Source organism: Microtus ochrogaster, unplaced genomic scaffold (genome assembly GCF_000317375.1).
Source record: "Microtus ochrogaster isolate Prairie Vole_2 unplaced genomic scaffold, MicOch1.0 UNK35, whole genome shotgun sequence".
Lineage (NCBI taxonomy): Eukaryota > Metazoa > Chordata > Mammalia > Rodentia > Cricetidae > Microtus > Microtus ochrogaster.
This window is the reverse complement of record NW_004949133.1, coordinates 961,691-979,350: the sequence shown is the minus strand read 5'-3', so window position 1 is coordinate 979,350 and position 17,660 is coordinate 961,691. Positions and strand designations below refer to the sequence as shown.

The 17,660-nt window shown below is 43.9% G+C and overlaps 1 protein-coding gene across 1 annotated transcript in view; it reads right to left on the bottom strand.

Moving 5' to 3' along the window:
• Grem2 (gremlin 2, DAN family BMP antagonist) overlaps positions 1 to 17,660 on the bottom strand; it is a 97,121-nt gene continuing 79,461 nt past the window's right edge. The window contains exon 2 of the mRNA XM_005368532.3: positions 1 to 3,410. Within this exon, the coding sequence (XP_005368589.1) occupies positions 2,903 to 3,409 (507 nt within the window). The 5' untranslated portion in view covers position 3,410 and the 3' untranslated portion in view covers positions 1 to 2,902. The remainder of the gene's footprint in view (positions 3,411 to 17,660) is intronic.

Genomic DNA, 17,660 nt, shown 5'->3' with positions numbered 1-17,660 from the left:
TTTATTGATCATTGCATTTCTTAAATGGCAGATAATTCAACTTGCAGGAAAATGACAACACTGTGAAACTGAGACGTGTTTAAATTAGAAATGTTGAAATCTGTGGAAAGTCAACGGAAAATTAAGCAAAACTCAGCACAGTTTCTGGCTTACGTAAGACATGAGTGTGGCGCACTGGCTACAAAGAGACGACGAGACTTACAGTGGACCTCTGCTGCATCAGTCTCTCAAAGCTTCCTCATTTCTCATTCCAGGAGCACTGTGAGTACATTCTGTGTTCAGCTGGTGGGTGATTTGGAAGAAGCTAGGTGCTCCTGTACACTGGGACTGAGAGCCATCCCCACCAATTCTGTTTGCTCAATGCTTCTTTCCAATTCTCCTAGAAGATCCCAAACCCCCAAGGACAGTTTGTGACATGGGCCAGTGGTGAACTCCCAGAGGCTGGAACATTCTGAGTGCACCAAGATCCCTTGCTACCCAAGGACACAAGTGCAGAATTCAGCTTTTATGGCACATGACACCAGGATCACATATAATCCCAGAGTACCTTTACTGGTTCTATAACTTAATAGTATACCTATAAAATAATTACATTATACTTATAGCTTTTCTTCATTTATAAACAAGACAAAATTTAAATACAATTTGAGCCACTCGAAGGTAAACATTATACAGACAATAACCCCAGAAGTAGCCTCAGACCACAGCATGTCATATTGCTTTCATGGGTACAACCATGACTAAGATCAAAAAGAGTGCTAACATGTGTACTTTGTGGGGTGCTAGCTCAACTCTTCCTCTACTTGTGTGGGTCCTGTTAATAAAATGATATGGGCTGGCTTTGCAGCTGGGTGTGAGACTCTTCTTCTCCCCCTTCTTGTTCTACTTCATCATCCTCCATTAAGGAAACTCGGATGTCCTTCACAGCTTTCCTGCTGCATGTTCTGCTCTGGCTCTAGCTTGAGGTTTTCTACTCAAAGTGAAAACTGCAGCTCTGACCTTGGGCGCCCTCTTCTCTTTTTGCCTTCATGCCAGGGGTTCCAGCCCTCGACAATTTCTCCATTCTCATCTCTCTCTCCAGATTTCAGGCTATGCGCTCTCATTTCTGAAGTTAATATTCCCTTCAAAACCACACCGGCTGGGCTTAGGGTTTACTGGGTTGCAGAAGTAAATAAACTCAAAAACGTGCATTCTGACTCAGGGAAGAGAGTACCTGAAACACCCTACCCCACTCGCCCCAATCCTTTTCTCTGGGTGGCCAGCTAGGGAGCCAGCATCATTATTGAGTGTCCAGAAGCCTGAATCTCAGAGCAGCTAACGGGTGGTCTCTCTCACACATGAGGAAACCCACACTTGTGCAAGAGCTTGCACTGAGAATTGGCCAACCAAAGGAGGTTAACGTATTCTGAGCCCCAGAAATGGCTTCTCCTTCACATTTGTCAGATTCCATACATGTCATTCACAGGGACAATTGCACAAAGAGATTGAACGTGAGTGTAATGTTGGAGGAAAATCGATTATTTCAATGTCCTCTCATCAAAGGCCACACTACAGAGACTTCCACAACTCATCACGAAGTCGAAGGGTGACCTAAGGTATTCTTAGGAGTCTAGTCTTTGGAAAGGAAGCTATTTTCTGAGCGACAGTTCAACTACATTACTACTCTCTATGTGTACTTTTTATGTCTGCCTGTGCCACAAAGTGTCTCAATCCCATATATCCTTAAATGAATTTTAATAGGAAATATTTTTTGCTTAGTGTTATGGCAGTGAAGACAGTACCAGGTCTCATTTCCCGTGTGTGCCTCAAGCGTTACCACTTCCCAATGACTCGCCTGGATGCACCATCTGTCCTAACCCAGTCTCTACACTACGCTGCAATGCTTTAGTGTCTCAGTGATGTCATACTCATGTAGGTAAATGGTGACGTGTCCCTCCTCCCCGCTCAATCTGATAAAAGGTGTGTGGCAGTGAACTGCTGACCTGGCAGTATTTCTCAGTGAAATACCTTTTCTACAGCTCATTCCCTGTGCTACTGTCTATTCAAGAATGGTGCTGCAAAGCCAGAGTCCAAACATGTGAGTCGATACAGGAATAGGTCGATAATACTTTTAACAGCTTTTTACACAATAGATCAATTATAGAACTGACATTAACACAGAGACCTTTCGCGTGGGGACAGGCTAATGGTAGAGGAAAGAGCATGTGTGCCAGAGTTCATCTTGAGTCCACAGGCGAGGGCTAGAAGGAACAAGAAAAGAGGTGGTGGTGTCTAGAGGTGCAGAGGGTCTGGCCTGCTGAGCACAGTTCCTAGGGAAGTCATTTCCTGATCCACTAAGCTTGCCTTGTCCTTGTGGGTATCAGGTTTGTTTGGAGACCCCTTGAGGGTGAGCTTGTGGATGCTGCCCATATTGACTTCACAGCAACCTTAGAGCCCGGAAGCTCCCAGCTCAGAAGAGTGAATGCCCACACCACAGAGGTCTGGTGGCCAACGGAAGTGGAAGTTTGCGACAGAGTAGTGGTGCGTTCTTCACCAAGGGATGGTAGAGCTGGAGTGTAGGATGTGGCCGGGGAAAGGGTGGCTTTTCCACATGGTGGAAACGTCAATCCCCGATTGACAGTGCATCGCCTGAAAAGTCCTGTCTAGTTTCTGAGAGTGTTTTCCAACATCTTCTGTGCCCGATCCACAGCCTGGATTTGGAGACACGAGTATAGCCCGGGGTGGATCTGGAACATATCGACTTGCGGTCCACATTTGTGACAAGGGCACTGTTAGCCCTAAGAGATGCATTTGCTGCTGACAGGGACACCGGGCATAGTGTGAGTGAGCTCGACAGAAGTGGCGGTGGCGCGACCCAGGGGCAAGGGCTCTCAGGGTGGAGCTGCATCTTGCCCTGGTGACTTCACTGCTTGTCAGAGTCACTCAGGTTCACGGACATACACCGGCAATGCTTCACCTTCTGGATTTTTTTGATTCGGAAAGGTGGGTCAAGCCCGGGGCATTCGAGCTCCACGATGACGGAGGTGACACGCTGGGGCTTGCAGAAGGCGCAGGATTGGAAGGAGTCCTCCTCCTTCTTCACGTGCCGCGGGATGTAGAAGGAGTTGCACTGCCCATAGCAGAAGCGGTTGAGGATGGTGCGGCTGCGGCAGCCCTCCTCGCTCACGGTCTGCCTCAGTGGCTGCGTCTTGCACCAGTCACTCTTAAGGTACTTGCGCTCAGTGACCACGAGGGCCTCCTGGCTGGAGGCCAGCACCTCCTTGATCTGGTGATGCCATCTCTCCGAGTTGTTGCTGCTGCCATCCTTGTACGGTGAAGGGATGGCGCCCGCAGGCCGGTTCTTCCGGGCTTCAGCAACCTTTACCAGCACAGCCACGAGGAGCAAGGTCAGCGAGAGCTTCCAGAACATCCTGCCAAGAGAAAACAGTTGGTTGACAAGGGTTATCTAGAGACCATCCATCTTTTTCTCTCAGTGTTTATGGCTGGATACCCAGAGACATAGAAGTCTGACATGATTAAACAGTACCATCGGAGGCAGCTGCGACTCTCATACACGGTACCCAACAGCAAGCACGCGACAGCACTATTAGAAGGCAGTATTTGTTGTTTGAATGGGAAGCATCCTTCATAGCTCACGTTGTTTGAACACTTAGGTCCCAGCTGGTAAGACCTCGCTGGTGGAAGTGAGTCACTGAAGGACAGCCGATGCTACTTCCTGGCTGCTCTTTCCTTCCTTACTGCTCAAGAACCCTCCTTATGTTCCTGATACCATATCTTCCCCGTAGAGGCAGGCCCTATCCCTTCTTACACTGTAAGGCAAAACTAATCATTCCTCCCTTAACAGATGGCTAAGTCGGGTATTTTTGTCGCAGCAACAAGAAAAATATCAGGGATACAGTAGTAAGTTGAATGATTTCAGAAAAATTAGAGCCAGTAGTGTTGATGTAGCCCAAAGCCAAGGTAGCAATAACAGCACCCAGCATTGACCCTACAGGTGTGCACAGTGTGGATTATTGCTGGCTTAACTGCTTGACATTTGAGCCTCTTCCCAGCTTATTTGAGCCCTGAAACAGCCTTAGACTCTACCTACTGTCTATCCCCAACTGAGGCCGTCAGAAGTTGAGTCCTTTGGTCCCAGAATGCATTTTTTAAATTCTAAGCTCATACAGGCATTTACTATAATTTATTGGTACTCAAGATATAGCCGGTTTTCTTTTTCCTTTTATATGTAAATGTAACTAGTAATCAGAGTTGCATTAAGTAGGTATGACTGCTTTTCCAATTTCATGGATGAGGAAATAGGCGGGAAAAACCTATGCAACTTGCCAAAATCACAAAGCCTATATATGAAATAATTGAATCTAGGCATCCCAGCTCTGTACCCTTGGCTTCCATGAATGTAGCTATCTCTCTCTTATCAAGCTATGTTAAAACGCCTGTGCTAAATTCCCGTGTGTATTGTTGTTACTAGTCCAGGTCTAAGTGACAAGTGGCTTTGTACATCATCCTAGAGATGATTCTTTCTGTCATCAAGTATTTCTGGAGACTGGATCCTAGCATAAACACTATCACAAGCTTTGTCAATACCGGTATTTTCCTCTTACTGTTGTGCAGCCAAATATCCCCCAGGTTCCAGTGCCCCAGAGTTTGCATTTGGAGGATCCTTTAAGAGGTAAAACCTGCTAGTAAGCCTTTATGTCATTGTGAATATACCCTTGAGAGAGTGTGGGACCAGTGCCTCTTCTCCTTTTTTCCTTTCTCCTTCTTCTTCTCCCCCTCTCTCTAATTAATTTTTTGACATCCTAACTGCAGTTTCCCCTCCTTCCTCTCTTCCCAGTACCCCCTCCCCTCTGCATCCCCCTATCCTACCCACTCCTTCTCCATTTCTATTCAGAAAATTGCTGGATATTGACAAAACATGGCATATCAAGTTGTAGTAAGACTAAGCACCTGACCTTGTATTAAGGCTGGACAAGGCAGCCCAGTATGAGGAATGCATTCCAAAAATCCAGCAAAAGTCAAAGACAGCCCCTGCTACCACTGTTCATATCAAGTTGTAGTAAGACTAAGCACCTGACCTTGTATTAAGGCTGGACAAGGCAGCCCAGTATGAGGAATGCGTTCCAAAAATCCAGCAAAAGTCAAAGACAGCCCCTGCTACCACTGTTAGGAGTTCCCAAGAAGACAAAGTTACACAACTGTCAGATATACGCAGAGGGGCTAGGTTGGTCCCATGCAGGCTCCAGACGAGCATCTGAACCCCAGAGGACCCCTAGCCAGATCAGAGGCCATGCCCATACATAGTCAGAACTTCAGTCCTAAACTTGTGCATCAACCCCCCTGTGGACCAGAGTCCATCCAGGACATCAGAAGTCTACCCCCACCCCAACATAGACAGAGACCCTCTCTCTACTCAACCACAGGCCATGAGATCCAGAAGACCAGAGAGGAAACAGAAACTAAGGAGGAAAACACCCACCCAACAAAAACAAATCCAGAAACTGGCACCTAGACCTACAATTACTCCAAATCCAGAGGCCTAAAGCTAAGTATAAAAACACAAACAACAACAGCCAGGGCAGTGTGTCCCCACCAGAACTCGGCCCTCCCACTACAACAAGCCACCTTCTCTCTTCTGTTTCTGGGCTGCAATGGAGTGGGCAGCATTCTCTGCCACAAACTCAACCCTCCCTGGATCTGGCACTTCTCATGGATCTGTGTACGAACTAAAACCTTTAAAACTATGAGCTTTCCATCTTTTTCAGTTATCTCACATGCTTTGCTTCAGTAAAAGAAAACTGGCTAATGAGGAAACCCATGGCCACAGGGGATGTGACCATATAAAGTATAAAGAACATGTATCTGTTGTGCTAGGTCATTTGAAGTCTGGAAAGGATGAGCTGGGGAGATGGATTAGTAAGGAAGGTGCTCCCTGTGAAAGCATGAAGACCTAAGGCTAGATTTCCCCAGAAGTCCTGTGAAGAAAAGCCTGGAGTGGAAACACACCTGTGATCCCAGGTTGGGAGGCAGAGAGAGAGAGAGAGAGAAAGAGAGAGAGAGCCAGCAGGAACCGGGGCGTACTGTCTAGCCAGTCTAGCTAATCACTGAGTCCCAGGTTCAGAGAGATCCATTGTCCTGGTGGTGGCGTTACCAGAAACACTGACTAACGTTAGAGAATGCAGGTGACGTTGACCAACAGGAAGAAACACTGAAGAACTGAGAGGGGGGGAAGGGATTTGCTTTTTCCGGTTATAAAAACATTGGTACAGCACAATTTTCAACTTCTAAGTCCAAGCTTCTTTTAAGGGCTCTTCTCACGCCTCTTTGGTTCCACACACGACCTGTCATATGAAAATGGCCACACTTCCAGCAGACCCATGGCAAGAGTTGAGACTTGGATCCGCTCAGCTTATTGTATCTGTGGAGTGATTTGCGATCTCAATGGCCTCTTAAAAGGCGAGTCTTTTGGTTTTACTTTAATAATTTCCAAAATTATTAACATTCTAAGTAAACTAAAACCAAAAGTTTTCAAGTCTCAGCCAGGAAAGATTTATGGCCAGCCTAGTTCTCCCCTGCTAGCTCCAACGACAGCTTATGGTGGACTCTTGGTAGGCTCAAACTACACGCTCTCTCCTTCAACAGCTTCTTACTGTTGTCAGGGAGAAGAGAGCTGAAACATGCTCAGATCAATCTGGGGCAGAAACTCTTCGTGTGAACAATATTCGATGCGGTGATTAGTAACAGGCGCTCTTTGAACACTTTAAAAGGGCATGCAAACATCTGGCATCCATCCCTGGAAGCTGTGTCTCCCAAGAACTAAGGAAGTAAAGCGAACTTCCAATTTTGAGGAAAGGCAAAGATACTGATAAAATCTACCCAACTGGGGCCAAGTCTGGCTCTCCTCTCCAGCCCAGCTCCCCACCCCCTGCTATATACCTCATTTCTCCTTTATATGTAGTGAAAAGAAGCTGGCCAACGACCTGGCATCTCAGTGCCAGAACAGGTAAGCCAGTTGCATACCCGTTTGGCTACAAAGAGGACTAGGAGTTATCCTTATTACTTTAGGGGCAGTTGAGCCAGCTGCTGCTAATGACAACTACTCTGCCGGCCCTGGTGACCCTGTTGGAGAGAAGGTACACATCTCTATCCTCAGTTTATCATCACACACATGTCGGGGTGCCAACCAGGACCTACATTTAGCACTTCAGGGCTGCCTGGACCCCTTTTCTACTCAGAGAGATGGCTGACATACAACCACCTCCCGGGAATGCTGCTGCCACTGCGTGAGGATACTTCATTGAACTCTCACATCTTGTGTTTGGCTTGTATCAGAAGAAACTCATAAATAACTCCTGTTGGTTTTATTAACCATCTTTCTGGCCTGACAATGTTGTCAATTTGCAAAGTGTGCCAGGACTATAAATGCTAATGGCCTGAGCAGACTAGGTTGGCCAAAGTAGATTGTATAAAAGGAGAGCTGGTTATGGAAGTATTTCCCCTAAGTGAACGCCCTTGGGCCTGACCTTTGAAGCCAGAGCAGCCTACCACCTAGGCAGCCAAAATAACAAGTCCCTTCTATCAGTTCTTCGGAGAAAGATACAGCAGTGCCAAGTCACCAGGGGCATGCGGATGGATGACAGACAAAGATGCAGTGACACTGGGGACCTCATCCTCAGAGTGACCTTGCTGGAGTTTAGACATCAGGGCAAGACGGAGATGGGCTGTGTAGGTATAGAGAATAGAAGGGGGGCAGAACATTTCCCACATCCTAAGAATTCCAGAACATCAGGGAAGGATGAAGGAAAGCATCTGAGATAGACTTCTCCTCTACCCAATGAGGTAGACCCTAACCAAGCAAAACAATGGAAACCCAAACCCCCAGCCATGTTAATCACCGGGGACAGTTGTTTATAGGTTTCCTACAGCCACATGCTCACCAAACAAAGGTACTTCATCTGTAATTTTGAGTCTTTTACCAGGAAGGTAATATTTAGTTTCTTGTCTAACTCTCTAGAGACACATTCGGATTTCCTTGGCTCTCCAAGATTACCCTTTGCTTGGGGTTGCTTGTTGCCGAAACAGCCAATCTCCCCCTCGCAACTATAAACTGAGGCAAACTATGACCCCTGGGGCCAAACCAAACCTGATGCTCAGTTGTGTAAATAAGCTTGTGTTGGAATGTGGCCATACCCGCTCATTTATCTTTGACTTTGGCTGCATTTGTACCATAAGGGCAGAATGAGTAGGGGAGCCAGTGACCATGATGCCCACAAAGTCAAAGAATATTCATTATGTGGCCTCTTACAGAAAAGATTAGCCAATATCTGCCTCAAACCCCACCTATCCAATTTAGTTGTTGCCTTCTTCATGTTAGGTTTTTTTGGCCACACAAAGTGACTTTCTTTCAAAATTTCTAACTGTTCACTGTTTCATGGAGTGAGATAGAAAATACCATAAATCTTATGGGCTAATCATCAAGATGAAAACAATCTTGACATTTCTCATCTTTATTGTACAGTCTCAATTTAAAAAAATATGAATATATAGAGAGACGACCTACAGCTCCCTCCTGTAGCTCCTTCTGAATGTCCTCACTGAGATGACCAGCATCCTGCTCTCTGTACACATTGTACCATTCACTGCTTATGTTTTAGGTTATGATTTATGCATGAGTGTTTTTTGAGAGGGTGTCATAATTCTTCACGTAAATAACATCACCCTCAACTTTCCACTTCGGAATTGCATGCTTGAGATTCTACACCTGTGGGTACTTGCAGACATCTGTTCACCCCTCTGCTGACTATTTAAATGAATCCTATCCATTCATCTTAGTAAGAGACTGCAAGGCACTTCTGCTTGTCCTCTGTAGCCAACAGCGTTACACCGGACACTTCTAATATCTGTTTATTTATGTCTTCTGGTTTCAGATTTTTACAGGAGACATGGGGCAAATGCTGGGTCACAGGCTACGCTCAGCTTGAACTGGAATAGCTTCCACAGGTTGCTTTCCAAGTGCTGATGCCAGCATTCTTTCCCTGAGGTAAAATGTAGGTCCCTGCTGCTGCATATACTTGCAAACACTTGGTGTGACCACACGTAACTTTTGCCTATCTGAAAAAGAAACATGTGAAAAGACATCTTATTATTAATTTGCATGTCTCTGATGATAAGGTCGCACCGAGTTCAAATGCAGTGGTTCTCTGACTACAAAGGAGTAGTTGCCGTTCATTTGAAGCCAGAGAAGTTGAAATATTGTAAGAGGCAAACTCAGAAGTCCTAACTTCAAATCTCTGAAGTGTCCTGAAAAGACTGGGAAGTGGCTAGCAATTTCAAAGCAGAAATATTAAGGCATCCCACATGATACAGGAGTTTGAAATCCAATCAGATTAGTTTACTTTTCCAAGGGACATTGTTTGGGCCGAACTGACCACCCTCTCATCCCAGGGACAATTCCATTTCATCTGAAAAAAAAATTATATCATGCTTTGAAGAAGATTTTTCAACCAAAGAAAATATGATTTTGGGTTAGGTGTTTTGATTTATGGATAGCAAAGGCATCAGAGTAATCAAAGCTCTTAGTCTGAGGAAAGTACTGGGGTACAATCAGGACAGGCAATCCAATCCCAAGGCAATATGGCAGCAGGCTGTAATCTTCCATAAGGGAATGGATGAGGGAGCTCTGTGGCGCTGGGATGTATATGGGCAGGAGTGGCTTCTGTTTAGGACCCATGCGTCAGAATGGGAAGATAGTCGATTTCTGGGAATTGAGCTACCAGTATAGGACCCAGCATGGCCCACTGCTGGCTTCTTCCAGATTTCCTTAGATACAATTGTGTTATCACCCACTAGACCATGTTACTGTGAAGAGGAGAGTGGGCTGTCATCAAGCCACTATCCACAAAGTCTCCACGAGTTTTGCTTGAAAGGAAGAGTACTGCCTTCCATGAAGGGTTTTGTAGCCAGCGCCATTGTTCTCCCAGCTATCAGACGGTCCATTACTTCGTTTCAGATAAGGAATTGAAGCTAATGCCCAAGAAGCTGGCCATGGCATACTGACTACACTCGGCAGAGTCTTTCCCACCCTGCCAGGATAGTACCGTGTTCCCAGATCACTTTTCCCTGGGCACATAGGAGAGATTTTTCCAGTGTACCCATCCATAAAAGTCAGAGAGTACTGTTCAAGATACTTTGAGCCAAGCACAGCTTTCCTGCTCACTCTTACTTCCAGCGGCTTGATTTTGCTACATCATAGATTTTAGGAATGACAGCAACTCATGGTTACATTTGACAAAGCCAAATCCCATTGCCCCTTCCTCTGGGTTTCATCAGCGTATGCATCTACTTTCTCTTGGCATTTTTCTGGTTTTTTTTTTCCCCCATTTCTTTCTATGCTTTCCTCAGCAGACTGAAATTCCCCCGTAAGGACTTATTTTCATAATCTCATCTTATTCTTCATCCCTGATTTTGACTTCAGTCATTAGCCCTCTGCTCATGACTCTTAGGTACTATGCCCAACTGCCCACCAAACATTCCCCATGTTTTCTCCAATCCTAGGTTCCATACGTCCTGTGGCTCTTCAATCATTTCCCATGCATCTGCTGCTCTCCTGATGGTTCAGATCTCAGGGACCAACTTAGCATTTTCCTTTACACCGGAAGCTGAGGCTGTCATTTGCTACTTCATGTATAGCCCTATTCGCCCTCACTTGAAGAACCACATTCAGGCATTGGATTCTAAGTTCACCATGAACCTAACACATACCACGTTGTGGAAAGTTGGTCCAAGCCAATGAATTTGCCCCATCTCCTTTCAATTAATTGGTTTTGACATGGGTAGTGGTGTACCTCTGGGATTTTTGTTCCCTGATGTAAATAGACCTGCCAGAAGAAATGACTAGTGCTGATTTTTTTAATGCAAGAATTCGATGCCTGCCCTAGTATTAACTGTCAACTTGATCCAACATAGACTCAGTTGAAAAGAAGATCCTAATTGACCAATATTTATCAGGTTGGCCTGTGGGCATGTCTGTGAGACGTTGTCTCGATTGCTAATGGGTATAAGAGGGTACCGTTCCCTGTGTACAGATATGGACTGGGACTAAATGTCAAAATCTTTCCTCCCCTTCATTGCTTTGGTACAGTCACTTGTCATAGCAGCAGAATGCAAGCAGAACAACGTCCCAGGCTGTGGAATCCCTGCCGAGGGTGTGCGTGTAAGACAGTATAGACTTTTACTTTACAGAACTCAACGGTAGTATTTCTGGTTGTGTTGATAGGCTCATGAATCCTGCTGGCTTCTGTGCTTGATAATTCCAAGATCAAACTTCAACTTCTAAACCACATGGGCTTGCTCGAAATGTGAACCCCTCTTCTCCCACATGAAATCCATTGGCAACACGTTTCACCTCTATCTTTTTGATCCAGGTTCTTATCTCCTGACCTTGGACATTGTCTCCCCACTGGCCTCCCTATTCCCGTTCTCAGACTGAGCTCCCAGATACCTATCAGAACAAAAATTCTAACATTTTGAAAGTTTCCCATCGCAAATTCAACTTCTTCAGCAGCTGGCATAGGCCTTCAGAGACCTTTGTCTTTTTCATTTGCATCCCATAGCATCTCTTTCCCATCTGCTTTATATGTGAAACTCACAAATCTGCATGTTCAACCCTATGCAGGGGAGCTTTCAACTTCTAAACATCTCTAAAGCTATTGCTCTTTACTATTTTTATGCCTGACGTATTTCCTAGGATCACTGTTAATCACTGCTGTTATTTGAATATTATTTCCATTGTGAAATCATTTGTGTTTCTTAAATCATCTTCATTTCCAGCATTCTTTTTTTATATAATTGCTTAGTTACAGCTAATAGACTCAGCATAGTCACTATATGAAAATTTTCTCCTCTATTTGAAAGAAAATAATTGAAAAACAAGGGTATTTAATCTTTGTTTCCACAGTCATTTATGATGGCTATAGAGAAATGTTTGAAACATTTATGTCTGATGAAAGACTGACTGAGTGAATGGCCTTTACTTCTATTTTATCAATGTAGTTTGTTTATTGGTTTTGGAGACAGGGTCTCGTGTACCTCACTCAGACTGGCCTCAGGCACTGCTATGTCATTCAGTTTAGCCCAACACTTCTGATCCTCTTGCCTTCCAAGTACAAAGATTATAGGCATGTGGACCACACCCAGGGAGATGTGGCTTTTTAACATTATTTAAAAACCATAAGCAGGTGATGGAGGTTGGGCTGAGTTTTCAGTAGAAACAGTATTTGTTATACAGTCTTCCGCAGGTACGTCAGAACATATCTGGCCCCTAAACATAGAACAAACACTTGAAAATTCCTTCAAGCGGTTGCCCGAGTCTCAGTACACATTGTTTTGCAGCTTCCTCTTTCCTTCCATTTTAGGCTGCCATCCTTCCCTCCTTGTTCCTCAGACCTCTGACCTCAGCAATCTCTCCTCTAGGAGTTACAGCAGCTCTGCTTGCCACCCCATCTCTGAACGGGCATATGGTAAGGATGGTGTCTATTCACAGTGAGGTAAAGAGCAATCACTCTGCAAATCCCCAAGCTCCACTTGTTGGGTTTTTTTTTTTCCCTAATTGGATAGCAAACGTGCCTTGTTTGAAACAAGCAGGTTCTGCTTCCCGCCCCCTTGAGCGTTCCCTTCTGTCTGCTGACACCCCAAAGGGATGGCTCCCATCCTGCCCCACTTGAAATGCTAGGTCTCCTTTTACTTTCAAGAAATAAGCAGCATTCATCCATAAAGCACTCACAGCAAAATCATCACCTCACATGAGGTGCCTCTGGTCACTAAAATGTATAATTCTAGGCTTAATAATTAAGTTCATAGCTTATTTAAGGTAGTTGATCAACTACTGTTGTTCACTAAAATGATTAATCTACAGGAACATTTAATATTTGAGGCTTTGTGGCCACTGAACAAAAGGCAAAACTTACATGTTTACTTTCTTTCACTGAAAAGAATGGCAGAATTAAAAATAAAAGACCTACAAGTATAAAAGCTACCAGGAAAGCCAGAGTGAAATATGAACTCAAAGAGAAAAAGATTATATAACATTTTCTTTAAAGGAATATTTTACATGTACTGTAAAAACATGTAATAATACACATGAAATACCTACAGTATTTAGAGATCTCTAGAGATGTTAAGAAGAAGGATTTTAGTCACAACATTCAATTTGAGAAATTCTTTAAATGACACTGCAAGTTTGAGATGTCATCTAAAAAGCCACAGGTTTTATTTAGAAGTAACGATGTTGGAGCCATACAATAATGCACGCAGACCTCTATTATTCCATTGCAAAGTATGAATAGTACCATAATAGAGCTGGGCAAGAACAATAAGTCACCCTCCATTTCTTTGGTTCATAAAAATTTTATATCCACGTATAAACGTTAGGAGCGAGCTCAAGCTCCATTCCTCTCTGATTCATTCACTCATGTCTCTCAAATTCTGCAACCTCTCTTTCCTGACATTTTTTTTTCCAAAATACTTAGTTGGCTAATGGGTCTGAAGAAAACTGGAAAACCCTGTATTAAGTAATCTAATTGAAACAAGAAGTCTGGTTTGGTTGGTGTTACTTCTTGGGCACTCTGCCTCCTTCCAGTTAGCTGCTATTGACAACTGATGCTGAATTCAGACAAATTGGAGGGCAAATCCAAGGCTCTGGACCAAAGAAAACAAACATAATCAGAGACAACCAGAAGACTTGAAACATGCCAGTGGAGATGGAGCTATGGAAAAACTGAAGAAAAAATTGTTGAAAACACATTTAAAAATGAATACCAAGAGTAAAATCACTCTCTGCTTCTATGCCCTCAATAGGTGGCACTTTTGCTAGAGCTGCATACTTTAATTGACCCACTTGTTCATCCTTCATGCCCTGGGAACCTCCACAAGCATTGACACATGAAGGAAATTAATAGCATCCTAGATCAAGAAAATGGTTATGGTGATCTTGGAAATAGGAGATGATGAGATTGGGTTTTTGAAGGAGCCGTGAAATCAAAACTGCTGGCCTGAATCAAGAGCCCAGGGGGAGAGAAAGGAAGGGAAAATTTTAGAAAGTTGTGTTTTAATAGATCCAAAATAAAAAAAAAGGAAAGAAAATCTAGGTGGTTTGCACCAATTAATTGGATGTAGTGGGGTGGAGCTGAATATTTACTGTAAGAGATCAGAAAAGAGTTGTTCCATGAGGAAAGGAAGTTCCTTTCCTCATGCATGAAGAAAGTTCCAGGCTGAGACAGGCTGCAGGAAGTGGAGCTGTAGTTTTGCTGTGTAGGGGTGGGAAGGATGGTTTGCCTGTAAGCAGAAGAAATCTAGGATGAGGACGTGGGTGGAACCCTGGGACAAACATCTGTTGTGGGGTATTTGTACACTGTGTGGAGTTGTACCATTGTGATTGGTGTAATAAAAAGCTGATGGCCAATAGCTGGGCAGGAGATACAGGCAGGATTTCCGGGGAGTGAAAGGAGGGGGAGGAGGAATCTGTACGTAGGGGGGAAGCCAGGAGACACAGAGAAGAAACAGGATGGAAGAGAGATAACGCCATGTAATAGAGCATAGATTGATATAAATGGGTTAAAATAACAGTTAGGAGCAAGCCTAAGCTCTAGGCTGAGCTTTTATAATTAATAAGTCTCTGTGTCATTATTTGTGAGCTGGCAACCTAAAGAAAAATCCGAGTTCAAACAGCCCATCCATTGCTGTATAGAAAGGAAACCCAGCCGGGCGCCCAGGAAGAACAAAGGCTGTCAAAAGTTACAAGAGGACTGTCTCGAAAAAAAAAAAAAAAAATGTTACGTGGGGCAACATCTGAAAGTTTCCTGTCACTGGTGAGCCCAGGAAGCTCCGATGGACAATTCCAATCCCATGGTCACACAGATGGCCCTGGTTAAACGCAGTGAGTCTCAAAAGAAATTAGAGAAGCGATTGTGGAAGAGAGGTATCTAGGCAGGTATGGAGTATGACAGGGGTGGGAGGGAGCCCACAGATGAGGTGAAAACAATTGAGGATGCATTATACGTTAGTTCACATGTCATGCTCCTCACCCGTCTAAAGCACATCACCTCCAGCCCTGGGCAATCAGTTGTCCACTTTCTGTCTCTCTGTACTTCACAATTCTGGACACACACAACTATTCGTTCTCAGCTCTGGAGAGATGTCACAGTGAGCGGAGTGCTTGCTGCTCAACCAAGAGGACAGAAGTCCAGCTGCTAGCAATCGCGTACGAAGCTGGGCATAGCGGCACACACTTTTCTAAAAGTCCCTGTGCTGGGAAGGCAGAGGCAAGTGGATCCCTGGGGGCTTTCTGGTCTGTCAATCAAACCAAACAGGTGAGCTCCATTAAGATGCTCCTGTCTCAATGAAGTAAAGAGTTCCTGAGACACGACATCCAACGCTGATTTCTGCCTTCCATGTGCACACGCGCCCACACTTACATACTAGTTCATTCACACATAAGAACATGAACACATTCCCGCACACAAACACACATTCTTCTTATTTTTATTTTTTTTCTGTCTTGTAGACTCTTGAACCATAATGAAAAAAATTTAGCCTGAGTCACCTTGAAGCAATAGACAAAAGGAAACAAATATCAAGCTGGTTCATGGCCTTAACTGATGTTCGATCTGTTTTCTGAGATTTCCTTTGTCTCCTCCGTGATCAACCTTTTCCCAGCATATCTGCCTTCCTGGTTCTCTCTGGTAGAAAAGTCCATGAGAGTAGAGACCACGTCTGGCATATCCCTGTAATTCAGAGTGTGTCTCACCACATAAAAGATGGGCAGTGACTACGAACTGAACAAATAAAGAGAGATCAATATTTTTTGAGAAAGTACAGATGTTGCGTTTGCTAGGATTCAAACATCCAGACTATAAGTGATATTTGAGAAGGAAAAAAATCTGGGAGGTTAAAGGCATCATTCCTTTGCTTTTTATTTGGGAAACAAAGCAAATTTAAGTGTAGCATTCATGCAGCGAGTATTTACTGGATGCACATGTGTGCATGATGTTTGCTGTCCATTCTGCACTTTATAACTCTCTGTTTAGATCTTTGCTCAGATCAGACTAATTTTAAATAACATAAACAAAATGGACTTCCACTGAACTTTTGAAGTATTTGCAGAGAATGTTTCTTGTTAACATCAAACGGAACCACTTCTACCTTAAGCCAAGCTTATCAAATATTTTCTAACAATATTGTTTCCAAACAAATAGTGGCACGTCTTTCTCAAGAGAAAAATCTCATAATATTTTTTATTCATATGCAATACAAATTCAATGAAGACTTTTGTGTTCCTTAAATGCTGCTATGAACCGGATGCACCTGAGAACTTGCTAGACATGCCGATCCAGAGCACATACACCGGGCAGAATGCTGAGCTCATCATCCGAATTAGAACCTGAGAACTAGCATTTTTAATGTGCTCCTGTCCTCTAAATCATAGTCAAGAGTATTTACCTAAACTGTAATTATCTGGGCTCTGGTCCACTGGCAAGGGTAAACTTCATTAATTATGTCTTCATTAATAAGAATCAGAAACAAAAAAGCCAGCATGCAACACATGCAAGGATACCATTAGTGGAAGCCGAGATCTAACAGCTCTTCAAGCCACTTGCCTGTGTTTAAAGCACAGAATTTCTTGAGTGTTCGTTGGTAAGGAGATGGGAAAGAGACTAGCGCTTTCATATAGTATCCCTTTCTTATGAAGCCTGGGTGCCATGCTGTCCAGAGGACTCCCAGCAAAGCTAGTTAGAACCCAATGTACCTCATCCACCCACATGCAAAGCCTTTTGCAGGAACCAGACATTTAATGCTGCATTGCGTTCCACCATCTCTCCTTTTCTTTTCATGATGTTCAGGTCATTTTCAGTCAAGATGCGTTATGTGGAAAGCTTAAGGAGCCAGAGAATGAGAAAGATGACTCAGTGGCCATAGTGCTTGTCACACACGCATGAAGACTGCAGTTCGGATCTCTAGCATCCACAGAAAATGTCAACACATATAATGGCCTGCAATAATACCAGCACTTGGGAGGTAGAGATGGGAGCCTTAAGATAAGTAGGCTTGCTGGAATAGTCTAATTCACATGATATAGGATGAAGACACCCTGCCTCTGTAAATAAAGTAGAGTGATGATCAAAGACGTGACATAACATCAACCTCTGGGCTCCACACAATCAAATTCATGTGTATGCACATTGAATATTCATGCATCCATACATATGTTAATATGCATTCTGGTGCACATCACATACAGAGAGAGAGAGAAAAAATTGAAACACTGATTATTATGGTAGAAGGGAGCATAAATAAAATTTACGCACTTCAAATGATAGAGTTGTATTTCATGGTGATGGTAGTGCCAGAGATGGTAGTGATGGTAATATCAAGAGATCATGAGTTTTATTGGGTAGGGCTGTTGATCTTGAACCTGAGACTCCTCCCTCCACTTCATACATGCTGAGTACAAAGCTCTAACACCATGATCTCTGAAGTCACAGTTAGTGTATGCCCTGAGCTACTCCAGAGCAAAGGAATAGCTAGTGAGCAGATAGGCCAGAGGGAAGTATTCCTACCTGATGTGTACTCAAACAAAACAACAGAAAAAATGGAAGGAAGAGAGA